The 17020-nt window shown below is 46.1% G+C and overlaps 2 protein-coding genes across 3 annotated transcripts in view; both read right to left on the bottom strand.

Moving 5' to 3' along the window:
* The window catches only part of WDR88 (WD repeat domain 88), a 40656-nt gene extending 31255 nt beyond the window's left edge, over positions 1-9401 (bottom strand). The window contains exon 1 of the mRNA XM_026484318.4: positions 9017-9401. Within this exon, the coding sequence (XP_026340103.2) occupies positions 9017-9328 (312 nt within the window). The 5' untranslated portion in view covers positions 9329-9401. The remainder of the gene's footprint in view (positions 1-9016) is intronic.
* Positions 9402-10578: 1177 nt separating this feature from the next.
* GPATCH1 (G-patch domain containing 1) overlaps positions 10579-17020 on the bottom strand; it is a 41191-nt gene continuing 34749 nt past the window's right edge. Inside the window, exons 18-20 of one of the 2 annotated variants that reach the window (XM_026484290.4) lie at positions 15754-15851; positions 14652-14800; positions 10579-10858 (exon numbers count right to left, since the gene is read on the bottom strand). In XM_026484290.4, coding sequence (XP_026340075.2) covers positions 10828-10858; positions 14652-14800; positions 15754-15851 — 278 coding nt within the window. In that variant the 3' untranslated portion in view covers positions 10579-10827. Of the gene's footprint in view, positions 14801-15753; positions 15852-17020 lie in introns of both variants that reach the window. The other variant, XM_057314315.1, reaches the window with a different exon arrangement.

Raw genomic sequence — 17020 nt, 5'->3', positions numbered from 1 at the left:
ACAGAACTGAGAATCCAGAAATAAGCCCTCGTATTTTAGGTCAATTGCTTCCTTAATTAACAAGGGTGCCAAGTAATTAAAAATGGAGAGATTAGTCTTTTCAGTAGATCATGCTGAGACAAATAAAACCCACCTGCAAAAGAATGAGGTTGGACCATTGCCTCACGCCATCTACAAAGATTAACTCAGGATGGATCAAGGATCTCAATGTGAGAACTAAAACCACAAGGCTCTTAGAAGAACACATAATTATAAGTCTTCCGGAGCTCGTGTCAGGCAGTGGTTCCTTAGCTCCGACACCACACGCACAGGTGGTGGCGGCAACAATGTGACACTGGGCATTATCAAAATTAAAAATCAGGAGGGTGAAAAAACAACCCACACAATGGAAGAAAACTTTTGGAAATCGTGTATCAGATGACAGACTTGTATCTAGACTATATAAAGAATGCTCAAAACTCAACAATAAAAAAAAGAAACAACCCAATTTTAAAATAGGCAAAACATCTGAATAGGCATTTCTCCAAAGAAGAAACAACACACTTTTTTTTTTTTTAAAGTAGGCTCCATGTCCAGCATAGAGCCCAATGCAGGGGTTGAACTCACGACCCGAGATCAAGACCTGAGCTGAGATCAAGAGTCAAACACTTAACTGACTGAGCCACCCAGGAGCCCCTAAACAACACAGTTCTAAATAACACATGGGTCAAAGAAGAAATCTCAGGAGAAGTTTTTAAATACTTTGAACCTAACAAAATTAAAATATGACATCAAAATTTGTGGGACGCAGTGAAGGAAGTGCTTAGATGGATATTTATAACATTGAATGCATATATAAAAAAGAAGAAGGATCTAAAATCAATCATCTGAACCTCCACTTTAGGCAAATGGAAAAAGAAGAGCAAATTAAATCCAAAGTATGCAGAAGAAAAGAAAGAATGAGAATTAGAGCATAAACCAATGAAAATTGAAAGCAGGAAATTGACAGAGAAAATCAATGAACCCCAAAACTGTTCTTTATAAAAGATCAATAAAGGGATGCCTGGGTGTCTCAGTTGGTTAAGCATCTGCCTTCAGCTCAGGTCATGATCTCAGGGTCCTGGGATTGGGCTCTGGGTTGGGCTTCCGGCTCAGCTGGGAGTTTGCCTCTCCCTCTCCCTTTGTCCCTCCCCACCCCACTCATGCCCTCACTGTCTCAAATAAATAAATTCTTTTAAAAAATCACTAAAATGGATAAGCCTTTAGCCAGGCTGACTAAGAAAAAAAGAGATAAGACAATACTAATAACAGAAGTGAAAGATATATTCTATGAACATTAAAAAGATAATCAAGGAGGGGCACCTGGGTAGCTCAGTCCATTAAGCATCTGCCTTTGGCTCAGGTCATGATCCCAAAGTCCCAGGATCGAGCCCCACATCGGGCTGCCTGCTCAGCAGGGAATCTGCTTCTCCCTCTGCCCTTCATCCTGCTTGTGCTCTCTCTCTCTCTCTCTCAAATAAATAAATAAAATCTTTTTAAAAAGATAATCAAGGAATACTATGAATAACTCTATTTCCACAAATTTAATCACATGAAATGAAATGGACTAATTTCAAATTTGAAATGAAAAGGACTAATTCCTTGAAAGACACAATTTGGCAAAAGTCACACAAGAAAAATTAGACAATCTGAATAGGTGTTTATGTAATAAAGAAATTGAAATAGTAACTAATTACCTTCCAAAACAAAAAGCTCCAGGCCCAGATGGGTTCACTGGTGAATTCTACCAAACCTTTGAGGAAAAAATTATACCAATTCTCTACGATCTCTCTTAGGATATAGAAGCAGAGGGAATACTTCCTAACTCATTCTGCGAGGCTAGCATTATCTTAATACCAAAACCAGATAATGGCATTATAAGAAAAGAAAACTACAGACCAATGTCTCTCATGAACATAGATGTAAAAATCCTCAACAAATATTAGCAAATTAAATCTAACAATGTATAGCAAGAATTATACATCATCACCAAGTGGGATTTATCCCAGGTATGCAAGGCTATCTCAATATTTAAAAATCAATTAATATAATTCATCACATCAGTAAGCTAAAAAAGAAAAATCACATGACTATATAAATAGGTGCAGAAAAAGCATTTAACAAAATCCAATAGCGATTTATGATATAAACTCTCAGCAAATTAGAAATAGAGGGGAACTTCTCAGCTTGCCAAAGACTACAAAAAGCCTACAGTTAACATCATACTTAATGATGAGAAGCTCAGTCTTTCCACTAAGATCAGGTACGAGGCAAAGACTTCCCCTCTCACCACTCCTTTTCAACATTGTACTGGAACTTCCAGCTTACACAATAAGACAAGAAAAGGAAATAAGAGGTATTAGATTGGGAAGGAAGAAACAAACCTGTCTTAATGCACAGATGACATTAGCACCTATGTAGAAAATCGAAAAGAACCGACAAAAACTCCTGGAACTAACAGCAGTTTTGGCAAGACTCCAGAATCCAAGGTTAATATAAAATACAAAAACCAATCACTTTTTGCTATGCCAGAGATGAACAAGAGGAATTTTTTTAAAGATTTTATTTATTTATTTGAGAGAAAGAGAGGGAGCACAAGCAGGGGGAGGGGCATAGAGAGAAGCAGATTCCCCAATGAGCAGGGATCCCGATGCTGGACTAGATCCCAGGACCCTGGGATCATGACCTGAGCCAAAGGCACACACTTAACCAACTGATCCACCCAGGTGCCCAAAACATGTGGGATTTTAAATTAAAAACAGTATTATTTACATATACACCCCCCAAAATTAAATATTTAGGCATATATCTAACAAAATATGTACAAGAGATATAGGAAGAAAATTACAAAACTCTGATAAACAAAATCAAAGAACTAAGTAAACGGAGATATATTCCATGTTCATGGATAAGAAGACTCAGTAGTGTCAAGATATCAGTCCTTCCCAACGTGGTCTGTGGATTCAATGCAATCCCAATCAGAATCCCAGCAAGTTATTTTGCAGGTATTGACAAAGTGATTACGAAGTTTATACGGAGAGGCAAAAGATCCAGGAGAAGAACAAAGTACTGACACCACACAACTTCAAGACTTACTATAAAGATACAGTGATCAAGACGGTGTAGTATTAGTGAAAGAATAGAGAAATAGATCAATGGAACAGAATGGAAAGCCCAGAAATAGATCCACATAAATAAAATCCAGCTGCTCTTTGATAAAGGAGCAAAGTCGATACGATGGAGAAATGATAGTCTTTCAACAAATGGCGCTGGAACAATTGGACATCCACATGCAAAAAACTAAACATCCACCTTACATCCTTCACAAAAACTCAAAATGGATCACAGACCTAAATGTAAAACGCAAGTTTTAAAAACTCCTAGATAATAACATAGAAGATCGAGGTGATCGTGGGTCTGGCAATGACTCCTTAGATACAATGCCAAAGCCACAATCCACAGAAGTAACAACTGATGAGCTGCACTTCATAAAACTTTAAAACTTCCGCTCTGTGAAAGACAATGTCAAGAGAATGAGAGACAAACCACAGACTGGGAGAAAACATTTGCAAGAGACACATATGAAAAAGGATTACCACCCCAAATTATCAAAGCTTAATAAGAAAATAAACAACCCAATTAAAAAATGACCCAAAGACCTTAACAGAAACACCTCACCAAAAAAAGATATATAGGTGGCAAATAAGTGTGTGAAAAGATGTTCCACATCATTTGTCATCACGGGTTTGCAAATTAAAACAATAAGATACCACTACACACGTATTTCATGGCCAAAATGGGGAACACTGTCAATACCAAATGCTGGCAAACATGTGGAGAAACAGGAACTCTCATTCGTTGCTGGGGATGCAAAATCGTACAGGTACCTTTGAAGGCGGTTTGACAATGTCTCATAAAACTAAACATACTCTTGGGGCGCCTGGGTGGTGCAGTCATTAAGTGTCTGCCTTCAGCTCAGGGCGTGATCCCAGCGTTCTGGGATTGAGCCCCACATCAGGCTCCTCTGCTGGGAGCCTGCTTCTTCCTCTCCCACTCCCCCTGCTTGTGTTCCCTCTCTTGCTGCCTCTCTCTCTCTGTCAAATAAATAAATAAAATCTTTAAAATAAATAAATAAACATCTCTTCCAAAAAAAAACTAAACATACTCTTAACATAGAATCTAGCAATCATACTCCTTGGTATTTATCTAAAGGAGTTTAAAACTTATGTCCACGCAAAAACCTGCACACGGATGTCTTTACAACTTTATCCATAATTGCCAGAACTTGGAAGTAACCTTGAAAAACCTGAAGGTGTCCTTCGGTAGGTGAATGGATAAATAAACTACGGTAATCCAAATAATGGGATATTTTTCAGTGTTAAAAATAAACGAGCTACCAAGCCATGAAAAAGACACACAAGACATGAAAAAAACATTCAGGAAACTTAAACTCACATTACTAATGAAAGGAGATACTAATGAAAGGAATCTTCCCTTTCATTAGTAGATTCAGTACATTCATTGGTAGATTTCAGATTACTAATGAAATAGCTAGTGAAAGAAGCCAGTGTAAAAAGACCACATACTGTATGCATCCAGCATTCTGGAAACGGTAAAGACAGTCAAGAGATCAGTGGCTCCCAGGGGCTGGGAGGTTTGGAGAGAGAACAGGCAGAGCACAGAGGATTTTTAGGCCAGTGCAACAACTCTATGAGAACATAATGACTGTACACGTCAGTATACACTTGTCCAAACCCATACAACGTACGACACCCCAAGGGAAAATGTAACGTAAACTGTGGACTTTGGGTATCATTGTAGGATCATCAATTGTTCTAAATATTTCATTTGGTGGAGCGTGTTGATAATGAGGCCTTGTGTGTGTGGAGGTAGGGGATATGCAAGAACTCTCTCCATCTTCTGCTCAGCTTTGCTGTGAACTGAAAACTGCTCTAAAGAACAAAGTCTATTTGTGATACATATAATGTATTTATTATACACATATGTATCTACTTTTAAATCAATGAAGTACTCGTACATCCTGCAACATGGACGAACCTCGAAAACATTATTCTAAGGAAAAGAAGCCGGTCACAAAAGCCCACAGGCTGTTTGATTCTCTTTCTAGGAAAGGTCCAGAACAAGTGACTTTATAGAGACAGAGAGTCAATCAGTAGTTGGCTGGAGTTGGGAGGATGGCTTGCGGAGAAATGGGCACTGACTGACTGCTTGTGAGTATGGGGCTTCTTTTCCAGACGATGAAATTTACAGTGATGTGGCCCTGGTTGCAGAACTCTGCGAATATGCTAAAACCCCACTTCATATGGGTGAATTGTATGCTGTGTGAATTACGTCTCAATAAAGCAATATTTTTAAAAGGGAGGGGGGATAGAAGGAGCAAGTCTGAAATGGTCCACTGCCCACCCCCCACGGCGTGCAGGGGATGTGTGTCGGGCGGGGGTGTGTGCTGGGGATGTGGTGATGGGAGGTGTGGGAGTGTGAAGGAACTCGAGGGAACGCGGGACGCGGCAACCAGGGTCTGGGGCTCTGCCGCCCGGGTGTGCGAAGATGCAGGGACTCTGGATGGGGAGACCAGGGTAGAGTGAGGCGGGCTCAGCAGTAGGTGCAGGGGTGAGGGGAGGCGCGGGTACTGGGGTTGCAGGGAGCATAGGGGTGTGGGAACTCGAGGAAGGAAGCATTCTACGCCTCCAGGGAGCACGGAGGTGGGACAGGGACTTGGCCGCCAGGGGTCGCGGCGTGCAGGCGTGGAGACGCACTGGGCCACCAGGGGAGGTAGGCAAGCCCGGCTGGCGGCGGCCCCAGGCGTCCAGCGGCCTTGGAGAACCAGCCTCCTCCCTGGGACGCGACTCCTTCTGTCGTGGGTGCCCGGGTTCCTGGCCCCCGGGCGGCTGCCCCCCAGCTCCCCATTCTGCAGCTGCCTCGATCTCCAGGCCAAACTCCGCGGTCATCGTTCTCTCATGGCAAAACCGGAGTTTCATTATGGGCCAACAGACCAGCAGGAACGGGGAGCATCCCTCAACTCCATCATCCTTTCTGGGGACCCCCGTTCCGAGTTTTTTTTCTGGGCATAGTACTTTTGGGGTTCATTAGGGAAAGGGACCCGAGGCGCTGCCGAGAGACGTTCCAAATACACCGAGACATATTTGGAGGCACTAACAAAAACGGCATATAGAGGACATTCCAATTTTTGTAAGCCCCCCCCCCCAATCAGTTCTTTTTTATGTAGGTAGCGTTCCTTCACGTGATCAACAAACAGGTTATAGCCTCGTCGGGCCTTGATCTAGGCGCTGCAGGGCCGATGGGAACCGAGGGGCAAAGACCCCAAGCGGGGAGCGAACGTCCGGCGCGCGTGGGCCGCGGCAGGGGCTGAACAGGCTCCTGCCCCCGCGGGCCCGGGGAGGTGGCGCGGCCGTGCAACAGCCAGCACAAGGGGCCGGCCCAGGGCCACAGGCGCATGCACCCTGGACCGCGGGGCACCCCCTTGGGGCGGGAGGGGGGGGAGCGTACAGGCCTGGATGTCCGCAGGTCACAGGGGAGGGGGACAACAGGGAGATGAGCCCTTTGCGAAATGGCCTGGAAAGTCATGGTCAGATCTCTGGACTTCATCTTAAAGGCGCCAGGAAGCCACGGGGTCGGAAGCACGGGGGAGGGGGGGGGGAGGTCTTGAGCCAATTATTTAAAAATAGTGTGACACATCCCTGTGTGAGTGTGCATTAAACAAACACCAGGAATGAAACATTATCTATTGAGAATGTAACGACCCATCTCAAAAACTCTGATGAGATCATCTGGAACATTCTTAGTTTTGCATTGTGCACCTTCATTTCGAAGGCTCATCCGTTAACATTTTCACTGAGCTACACAACCCCGTTAACCAGGGTGTATCGTTTTCAGTCATTGGTCCCCTCTGTTTATTCTAAACCGCTCTTTGTTTTACTGAAATTCTTCATTTGGATTTTTATAAAGATTTTATCTATTTATTTGAGTTAGAGCGAGAGTGAGCAAGCGAGAGAGCACGAGGTGGGGAGCAGAGGGAGATTTTTTTTTTCCCTCCTTGCCGGAGTGCTCCCCTGAGTAACGTTGTCCTCAAAGAGAAGCATCATTTCTGAGTCTTTGCAAGTCTGAAGAAAATGTCTTTCTGTTGCCTTTGCTGGGGATCAGCAGTTTGGCCAGGTAGAGAATTCTTAGGTCAGAAACTTCCCTCTGGGAGAAGTTACAGACCTTCTCAACTTCTGTCATCTTCATGGGTCATAAAAACCTTAGGTCGGAAAAATCGTAAGCCACCTGAATGTGTATCCACAGGAGACTGGTTAAAGTCATCAGAAGATGGCCAGCCAGTGGGATACTACTGGTAAAAAGGAACAAGGAAGTTGCTTATGATGGAAAGATCTCTAAAATATGCCAAGTAAAAAATTTAAAACTAGGCGCATGAGGGGTCTAAGGTATGCTTCTATTTATGTAAAAAAAAAAAAAGGGGGGGGAGATATACATGTATGTGCTGGGAAATGCATAAGTTATCTCTGTAAGGATACAGAAGAAACTAGAAACATTTCCTGGGGTGCCTGGGTGGCTCAGTTGGTTAAGCATCTGCCTTTGGCTCAGGTCATGATCTCAGGGTCCTGGGATCGAGCCCTGCATTGGGCTCCCTGCTCCCTAGCAAACCTGCTTCTCCCTCTCCTCCCTGCTTGTGCTCTCTGTCACTATCTCTGTCTCTTGCTCTCAAATAAATAAAATCTTTAAAAAAAAAAAAAAGAAAAGAAAAGGAACACTTCTTGCCTCTGTAGAGAGAAATGGGGCAGTGAGGGCAAGGCTGCTATGCTAGGGAGAACTGTTTTAAAAAAAAAAAAAGCAGAACATTTTATATCTATTGAATTTGAATCCTGGGGATGTTCTACTGAGAATTTCTGTGCTCTCCTTTAATTTTACTTTAAAATTGGAATAAATATTGTGACTAAAAGCGCTAGCACACACTTTGCTGGAAGAAATCACACAGCCAATCAGCAATCCTCGTTGTGGGCTCTGCTCCCAGGTGTTCTGAGGGCCGGCCAGGAAGCCGAGCATCTCAAGCTGATTGCAGGCTTTTCCGTCTGTGATCTGTTTGTACACCTTGCTCCTACCCTTGCAACTCAGGCATTCACTAAAGGTGGGCTATATTTGCCTGCAATCTTGCATTGAACTGGACCAGCTCTTTCCAAGGGAACATCACCGTCTTCCTCAGCCCAGGGAGACTGTCTTCACCGATTCCTTCTCTTTCTTCCCCCTGCTCCCTCTTCCTCTCCAACACCTCCTGTGTAGATCGACTCTTCTGGATCTCTCAGGCACACATTACCTTTTCTCTGTCATCGATCCTCTGTATTTGTTCTTTGGGTCTCAGAGTATCCCATGAGCTTTGTTTTCTAATTTTCTGTTTCAGTTCTCTTTTCTGATTTTGGAGGATTTTGGTTAGGAAATCATTCTTCACCCCCAAGAATTCTCTCTGTTCACAGATTATTTCCTCCTCCCGGCCACCAGCCTTTGTTTTAATGCAACGTCTCTCAAGTATCACGGAGAAGTCAAAGTAGTGTTGGTAGTGTTGTTTTTCTTTGTGTGGGGAGGGGTTGTTTTGTGTTTTTGTTTTTCTTTTCATTCCTCTAAGTTTTCTGTTGTTTCTGGGGCTAACTCTGTTTCCTGGGTACGAAGGGCTCCTTCACTGACCCTGGGGTATGCACTTGGGGATGTCACCATGGGGACGTTTGGGACACTCAGCCAGAAACCACAATCTGGGTGGGGTCAGGATCCCCCACTTTGGAACACTATCCTCCCCCAGGACTGCCTTGTTTTTCCAGAGACAGCAGCCCAGGGGCTTCACTGGGGTGGGGGTGGGGGGGTGGCTGGCAAAACCAAGTGGCTCCCCACGGCTCCCTTTAGCCGGCTCACTGGGACCTCCCCACGTATGGGTTCAAGTCTGCGTTCCTCACCCCCAACCCCGTGGTCTGACCTTGGAGAGGGTTTCCTGGTCGCCCCAGAACTTCTTCTCAGGCTTCGGGTGCTCCTTGGGTGGTGGTGAGGCCTTGCTGACCTCCAGGGGATCACAGGGAGCCAGCAGCCGGTCCTGGCGTGCCTCCAACGTCGACAGCTTGAAGCGGCCATAGGCTCTCATCAGAGCCACACCGGGCAGTTTGTGGAACAGCTGCTCGAGGTCGCTAGAGGGGACCGAGGACAGCTGCACGCTACGCAGCTGGGACACTACCTTCCTGTCTTCACCCGGGGATTCTGGGGAGCAGGGGGCGCACGGCTGCTGGGAGGCCATCTCGGAGCCCGGCCTGCTGGCGGCTGGCAACCCAGCACCGGGGCCTGGCCGCGAACGGTGGCGCCTCGCGCCTGCGCCCTGCGCCCCGCGCCTGCTTCCGGGGAAGGACATGCCCTCCTGGGGCGCTGCGATCCCCCCGCCTCCTCTGCACGCCGAGCGCGCTTGCTCCCAGAAAAATGGGGTTGAGCCCTGGCACAGAAGGATTGAGGCCAAGAGTGCGAAACCAGCAGCCCCATGCCCGCGGCCTCCTTTTGGGTCTTCCTGGCTCCCTCTCCCAGGACGATTTCTGTGTGCCCTCTGCCTGGGCAGGGGCTGCTGGCCAACCCACTTCATGTCAGCCACGGAGATATGGTCACTAAGTTACAGAATGGGCCCTGGATGAATTCAGATGCAGCTGTCGGGGGTGGGGACACACAATATATAAGAGGATGAAGGAAATACCGGTCACAACGTCAATGACAGAGGACAAATGTCACCTCTAATGGGGTAGCAGCATCACCGACTGGGTGGGGGACGCCTGGGTGGCTCAGTCGATTAAGCGTCTGCGTTCCGCTGGGGTCATGATCCCAGAGTCCTGGAATCGAGACCCACATAGGGCTCCTTGCTCAGCAGGGAGCCTGCTTCTCCCTCTCTGTAGCTCTCCCTGCTCATGCTCTCTCTCTTGCTCTAATAAATAAATAAAATCTTAAAAAAAAAAAAAAAAAAAAAGACTGGGTGGATATTCCCAAATACCCTTAGGTTATCATCTCTGGGTGGTAGAAGTAGAAATGGTTTTCTTCCTTCTTTCTACTTTTAAAATCGTTCTGATCTTTCTATGATGTCACCTTGAACCCGTGCATTTTTCTCAAAGGTCTCATCAGTGCAAATGAGGCAATGTCCAAGCGGGAACCCAGGGCTGCAGAGCAAGGACCTGGAGCCTGTGGGACCCGGGCTGCGGGCACACACTCTCTGGTTCTTGGTCTTGGAGAGTGGGGCACTTTGGTGACATGCACCCTGAAAGGCTGAGGCCACCTGCCAGGATCCTGACGCTGGATCGCCCACTGGGCTCCTGGCCACCACCATCCACCTCAAGAGGCAGGAGCCCCATGCCTGAAGAGTGGGGAAACAACTACCTCCTTCTCTCTTACAAGTCCTTAATTAAGTCCAACTGTCCTTACCTGGACTCGGCTTTCTTCATGAACAAAATCAGAGAAAACCCTTCACTTTTCATTTCTTTTTAAAAGTTTCAGGGAAATAAAAAATCAAGAAGAAAATAGAAAAATTCCATTTTAATTAAACTGTACAGTCTGAATTATTTCCTCTGACACTAACCGAAGTTAAAAATAGAAATCAATTTCTGCAACCTTCCAAGGCAGCCTTTGAAATGTCAAGGTTTTAAAAATTATTTTACAGCATGAATTTACATATAAATACAATCTGTACAATGTATTAAGCAAGCAATCGATGAGCTTCCATCATGGAGAAGATCTGGTACTGGGACAGGCCAGGGCAGAATTCAATTACTGCCTCCTTAGTGGAAGACTTTTCAGCCTGGAAAAGGAAATAAAGGAGAAAGAAGGACAATTAGGTAAGAACTGAAAGCCAGAGAGCTCCACGGGGGTTGAGCATGCCAGACCTCCCCGAGTCCCTGTGGCGCACGTGGACCCACAGAACACAGAGGATGACCACAAACCGTGAAAGCATCATTTAATCTGCCTTCTTAAAATGCTTCTCTGTTGACCCCGGAACACACGGGGAGACTTACACCCCACATCTCATATTAGGACCTGTTTATAAAAGCAAGTTCTAATCCTGGTTTCACCTATCTCGTGTAGGGCCTCTGGGAAGGAACTGAAAAACAAACAAACAAACAAAACAACAAAACCCTGTTTGTTCCAGGGCCCAAAGCTCCTGAGCTGGCAGTCTGAAATCTTGGCTTCACGCACACAAGGGCATTTATCAAGTAGCGCTGGGCCACACTGGCTCTAGATCCTTGCTCGACAGCCCCAAAGTAAAAAACCAGATGTCCCCGACAACAGAAGAGATGAATACTCTGTGGTCCCATAAAGGGATACTCCACAGCAACGAGGACGAGCCAGCTGCTGCTGCTGGAATAACACGGGGGACTCCCACAAGCCGATGCAAGGGTCCTACTACGTGGTTCCTTCAAGTAACATCCACGCACTAATCAACGGTGACAGAGGCCAGCAGAGGGGTGACCTGTGGGAATGGGGGTAGGCATGCTAAGTGGGAGGAGACACGAGTGGCTGTGGGGCGCTAGGGTATCCCTTGATCAGGCAGTGAGAATGCACGAAGCTGGAAGCTTATGGTCTGTGTGCATATATGTAGTGTGTGCACTACGGCGTTCACTAAACCATATGATGCCATACCTATGAAATTCTAGAATGGGCAAGACAAACTGATAGAGACAGAAGTAGACCGGTGTCTCGGGGGAAAGGGGTGGAGGTGGCAGACCGCAATTCCACCCTGAACCAAGCTGCATGGTCCCAGTAGAAAAGCACCAGGGCCCTTACAAAAGAGTGACAGTCCACACCAGGTGCTGGGAATGCAAACGAGACCCCTGCGGTTGTGAGCCTCCTGCCACCCCTCCTAGAAGATGGGTGCAGACAGGCAATGCACAGAGGGGAGCAAGGCAAAAAGGACGGAGGGCCCTCCAGGCTCCCGGGGGAGAACCTAGGAGGCTCAGGGGTGAGGAGCAGCGGGGACTATACCTGCAGCAACCACAAGGTTCAGATAAGTGCACTGCACACTTTGGACTCTCCCTTTCTTGGAGAGAGGTGCTCTCAGGGGTGTAAGAACCCCTCCAGCCCTCTTCCTATGCAAGGATGTACATATATATGCATACAAGGAAACCCAAAGGCCTGAGGACAACATTGTAACATCAGCAGCACTGCCTGTATACACTGTTCTGCAGCTTTGGATCTCTCGATGGTAAGTTTAAGGTCCAATCAGCGCACAGCTGTGTGCCCACGTTTTCCGACTTCTACACGGTGCCCACAGCAAGCCCCTGCTCCGTCCCTCCCACCTTACCTTCCAGATGGGCACTGATGGGCTTCCCCTGCAGGAACAACTCATCGGATGGCCCCAGATGCTCAACGGTGAGGGCCTCAGGTATTGGTGAGGTTCCGTGGGCCTGGCCACGTGACCCAACTTTTCTGTCCCACCCATGAGACAGGGGGCCCCAGGTGTCTGCCTCACAGGGGTGCATGCGGATGAAATGAGCCATGCCTGGGGTGTGCTCCTACAGCCCCCCCCCTCCCCCGATGCTGGTGTGCAGGAGGACAGGGAAATAGGAATGGGCACAGCCACTTCAGGAGGCTCGGGATGAAACTGAAATGCTTGGCTCCTTTGTATTTTTGACTCATGAGAATGTATTGTCCATTCTGAAGAAGTAAGTGGAAAAGAATAAGGGGGTGTCACACGTATCTCAAGACGGCAAGATATGCTTACAAGGTCAGAGCAATTAAAACAGGGTGGACAGAACTGTACCAAATGGCTAAGAAACCAGAGCAGAGGGGCGCCTGGGTGGCTCAGCGGGTTCAGCGTCTGCCTTTGGCTCACGTCATGATCCCAGAGCCCTGGGATTGAGCCCCACGTCGGGCTCCTTGCTCAACAGGAGAGTTTGCTTCTCCTTCTCCCTCTGCTCCTTGCCCTGCTCGAGCTCTCTCTTGCTCTCTTTCTCAAATAAATAAATAAAATCGAAGGAAGGAAGGAAGGAAGGAAGGAAGGAAAGAAGGAAGACAGACAGACACACCAGAGTAGAGAATAGAGGGGTAGGCCTGCCCAGGGACTGAGTACAAGAGCAAACTACTTTTCCTTTCATGAGCCGGTTTGATGCACAGGGCTGACGAGGTCAGGGCTCACCCGTCCCTCCCCCGCTTCAACCTCAGCCTGCAGCTGGACCTCCCCTTCCCAGCCCGGTGGTGGCAGGCCATGCAGCAGTGAAGACTGTGAGATGTGACACCCAGGCAGGACCACAACCACCCCCAGCGCCACCCTCTACCCATTCCCTCCTAGGAGGGCCGTGCACTGAAGCAGAACAAACTGGGGTCCTGAGTACCTTTCTTGGTTTTTTCTTTATTAATTAATTAATTAATTAATATTTATTTTAAGTACTCTCTACACCCACTGTGGGGCTCAAACTCATAACCCTGGGATCAAGGGTCACGTGCTCTACCTACTGAGCCAGCCGGGCACCACCCCTGGTTTTCTTTACCCTCCACTGTGCCACTGGGATGTGGGGGCTCGTCTTCATCGGAGCTAGTTCACTCCCCTGATACAACTAGTTACCCATTTGGGGAAAGGTAAGCTAGAGGCCTACCTTACTCTGCTCACAAAAAAACAAAACCAAAAAATCCAAACAGATTAAACAAAAACAAAACTATAAAAGCAGGGGAATGGCTCATATACATAAATAAAATCTTGGGTTAGGGAAGGCCTTTAGGAGACAAAAATATAAAACATATCTCCCCCCCCCCCAAACATCAGTAAAACTGAGGGCACCAAAAATTAGAGCTTCTGTACAACAAAGACAGTTCAAAGCCACATGAGAGGTAACACACTAAAACACAAGGGATTCATATCCAGAATTATTATTTTTTAATTCCGAAAAAACAGTAAAAGAGTACCTGGCTTGACTGAAACAAGTAAAACAATGTAACAGAAAACAGAACACTGTGCGAAGAACGGAAGGAAGCTACTCACAAGAGAGCGCATGGGCAAAGGCTGTCCTCCAGCCACTCACAGGACAGGCCACGCAACCTCACTACTAGTCCCAGAAATATAAATTAAAGTGAGTTGCCATTCTTCGCCCATCGTGCTGGCAAACATTTCTGAACTGTTTGTAACTGATGTAACAACAAGGTGAAACAGATACAGACACTTCCGGAAATAATTTGGCAGTATTTCTTCATTCTACGTGTTCATACTCTATAGATTTGTGCTGCAGAAAATTATATTATTTATTTTAAAAACGTGCAGCAACGAAACGTGTGTGCATGCATGTTGTGTTTGTGTGTGTGAGAGAGAGAGAGAAAGACTGAACAAAAATGTCTTAAAAGTTACACAGGAAGGTGATCGCAGAGGCTGCTGGAGAGAGAGGTCTGGGGAACTGCTCAAGGACCACTTGAAGCTTTATCTGTAAGGCTTGAATTTGCAAAATGATAACATATTCACATATTACTTGTGTAAGTAAAAGATGAACTTCTAAAAAGCCCAGTCAATATACAAATTTACATTTCTGACATCTGCCTTTCAGCAACTACATCCAGATTCCAACAAGCCTCTGGAGGGTTTCTGAAAACCGCCGTCCCCCACTGCCCACCTTTTAAGCAGTTCCTGGGGGGACAGGTCTGCAGGCCCCTCTTCATCACTCTGGCTGTCGCTGCTGTCCGTACTCTCAGAACTACTACTCTTCTCTGATTTTTTATTCTTTTGCTTGCCTTTGTGTTTGTGCTTCCGGTGTTTCTTTTTCTGAAAAAGAACGAGATGCGGATGGGAGGTCGGGAGATCAAATGGGCGTTTCCCTCCCTGATTCATTCGATGACAGGCTAAGGAGGCATTTGGTTGCTGGAGTCATTCAAAAACAAAGACAAAACACCTCATTTGGAGTGAGCCTCCTATGGGACAGCCCGGGACACACAGCTGTGCACACTCCCCACTGCACACACTCAGAACCGGTCCTCTCGTGCAGACACAGAGGAACCGTTCAGGCAGATGCGGGCAGCACGCCATCTTGCCACTTAGCTCCCATCTTATCCCAGGTGACCCCTGCCACCTCCCATGAACCTCACTGGTCCATGTCGTTCGGCATGTGGAGACACACAACGAAGAAACCAGTAGAAGGTCAGAGAAGCGCAGATACACTGGTAAGAATCAAATGAATTTGGTTTTCAACCTGGCACTCTGGGACCCAACACTCACATTAACCAAATTAAAAACCTGTACCATCACTGGAAACACAAGGATCATGGGATCAGGGGTGTCAAGGTGAAAGCACACACTACTCCTTCAAGTTTCCCTCACCTCAAAATCTCTGTAATGATGACAAAGTCGTGGAGAAAAAAATGTTCAAAATAATATCTTCATTTAATACCAAATAACCAGTTAATACTATTTTATTATTTAATATTCAACCATTACTCTAAAGTATTTAAATGTCCTTTTTTCCTAATTTTAATGTTCACAATTAAAAACTGTTCTAAGTACAAATGAATAATTAAAATATTCTGTCCGAAAGAAAAACAAAGTTCTTGAAAATTGAAGGCTTACATGAATGTCAACATTGCCGAGGCCCACGTGCCCCCATCCTGGCCAGCAGATGACCGGCTTCACGCAGCACGCCTGGGGGGCGGGGCTTGTCTGCAGGGCAGAAGCAGGGACAGCAGAGCCTGCATCCGGTCCTGGGACACTCAGAAGGTACTCACCTTCTCTTTCCTCCGTCTGTGCTCCTTCTTGGTCTTGTGTTTTTCTTTGTTTTTTTTATGTTTCTCCTTTTGAGGTGCCTCAAGTGTCTGACGAACATCTGAAACACAAATGTAATAACACACGTGAACTGCTGGGGAAAATAAAGACTAAATTATTGAACTGGGAAGGTGTGACGTAGGTGGAATGTTTAACAGGAAGGCGGAACCCCTGCCCTGCCTCACTGATAAACAAACGGATTAGCAGGTCACCTGGTAGCTCTATATTTAGAAACTGCCAGAAACCTCATACTCAACCTGCGTGATCCAACCAGTATCTTGCCACAGCCTTATCTGCTCGATGAGTCAGATGAAGATAAAGGCTGACCAGACTGCACAAGCCTTTTGCAATTTAGCATCCTCGGGCAAGCTCCGAGACAGACCAGAGCCTGAACTTCAGCTCTGAGGTTGCCAGCAGCGGCTCTGTGACCTTTTGTTCATTGCTCAACTTCTCCAAGCCTCAGTCTCCCCATCTATGAAGAGAGACAGGAAGAATCCCTGTCCTCGGGACACAGAGGATTGGATGGAACCAGTCATCTGAATCCCATAGCCTAGAATCTGGCACATAAATGTCAGCTCCTCTCACATCATCCCCCCTTTATGAAAGCACGTTATATATGAATTTGTCTTATAAGCTGAAACCCTAGAAAACTAGCACAATGTAGGTAGTCATTAAAAATGACCAAACAAGTGGCATACGCCTGAATTCTCCACCTCCAAACGCTGACCGAAATGTCTGCATAGGGCATTAATTTCCAGGTAACCAAACCAGCAAAAATTAACAACAGTAGAAGCAGTGTAGATCATTAAATCAACTCTTCCCACCTGAAGGAAAGGTGTTTCAGGAAGTATGGATATTTTCCAAACCCCCTAACAGGTGCCTGTAACACTCCAGCCCATCATTTGACCAGATATTTTAAAATCTGACCTCCCCCAACTTTTTTTTTTTTTTTTTGATGCTCGTCTTCCCCTTGATAGCCCATAGACAACATTATTAACTATTACAAGGTTTTCAAGGACAGTCTGGGAAATGGGCATAAAGAGCTTTTAGACGCTGAAACACTTATTTTAGGCTGGAGATCTGAATAACTAAGGCAAATCAGAAATACATTCACTGCAATTTTTCAAAACCTCACACTTTTTTATCACCTCTTTGAAGGCTGGCTTCATTAACCAAACCAATATTTATATGTGGGTGCTATAGGAAACCATAAAGTAGATAATAGGATTA

Source organism: Ursus arctos, unplaced genomic scaffold, assembly GCF_023065955.2.
Source record: "Ursus arctos isolate Adak ecotype North America unplaced genomic scaffold, UrsArc2.0 scaffold_19, whole genome shotgun sequence".
Lineage (NCBI taxonomy): Eukaryota > Metazoa > Chordata > Mammalia > Carnivora > Ursidae > Ursus > Ursus arctos.
This window is presented reverse-complemented; position numbering and strand designations above follow the sequence as displayed.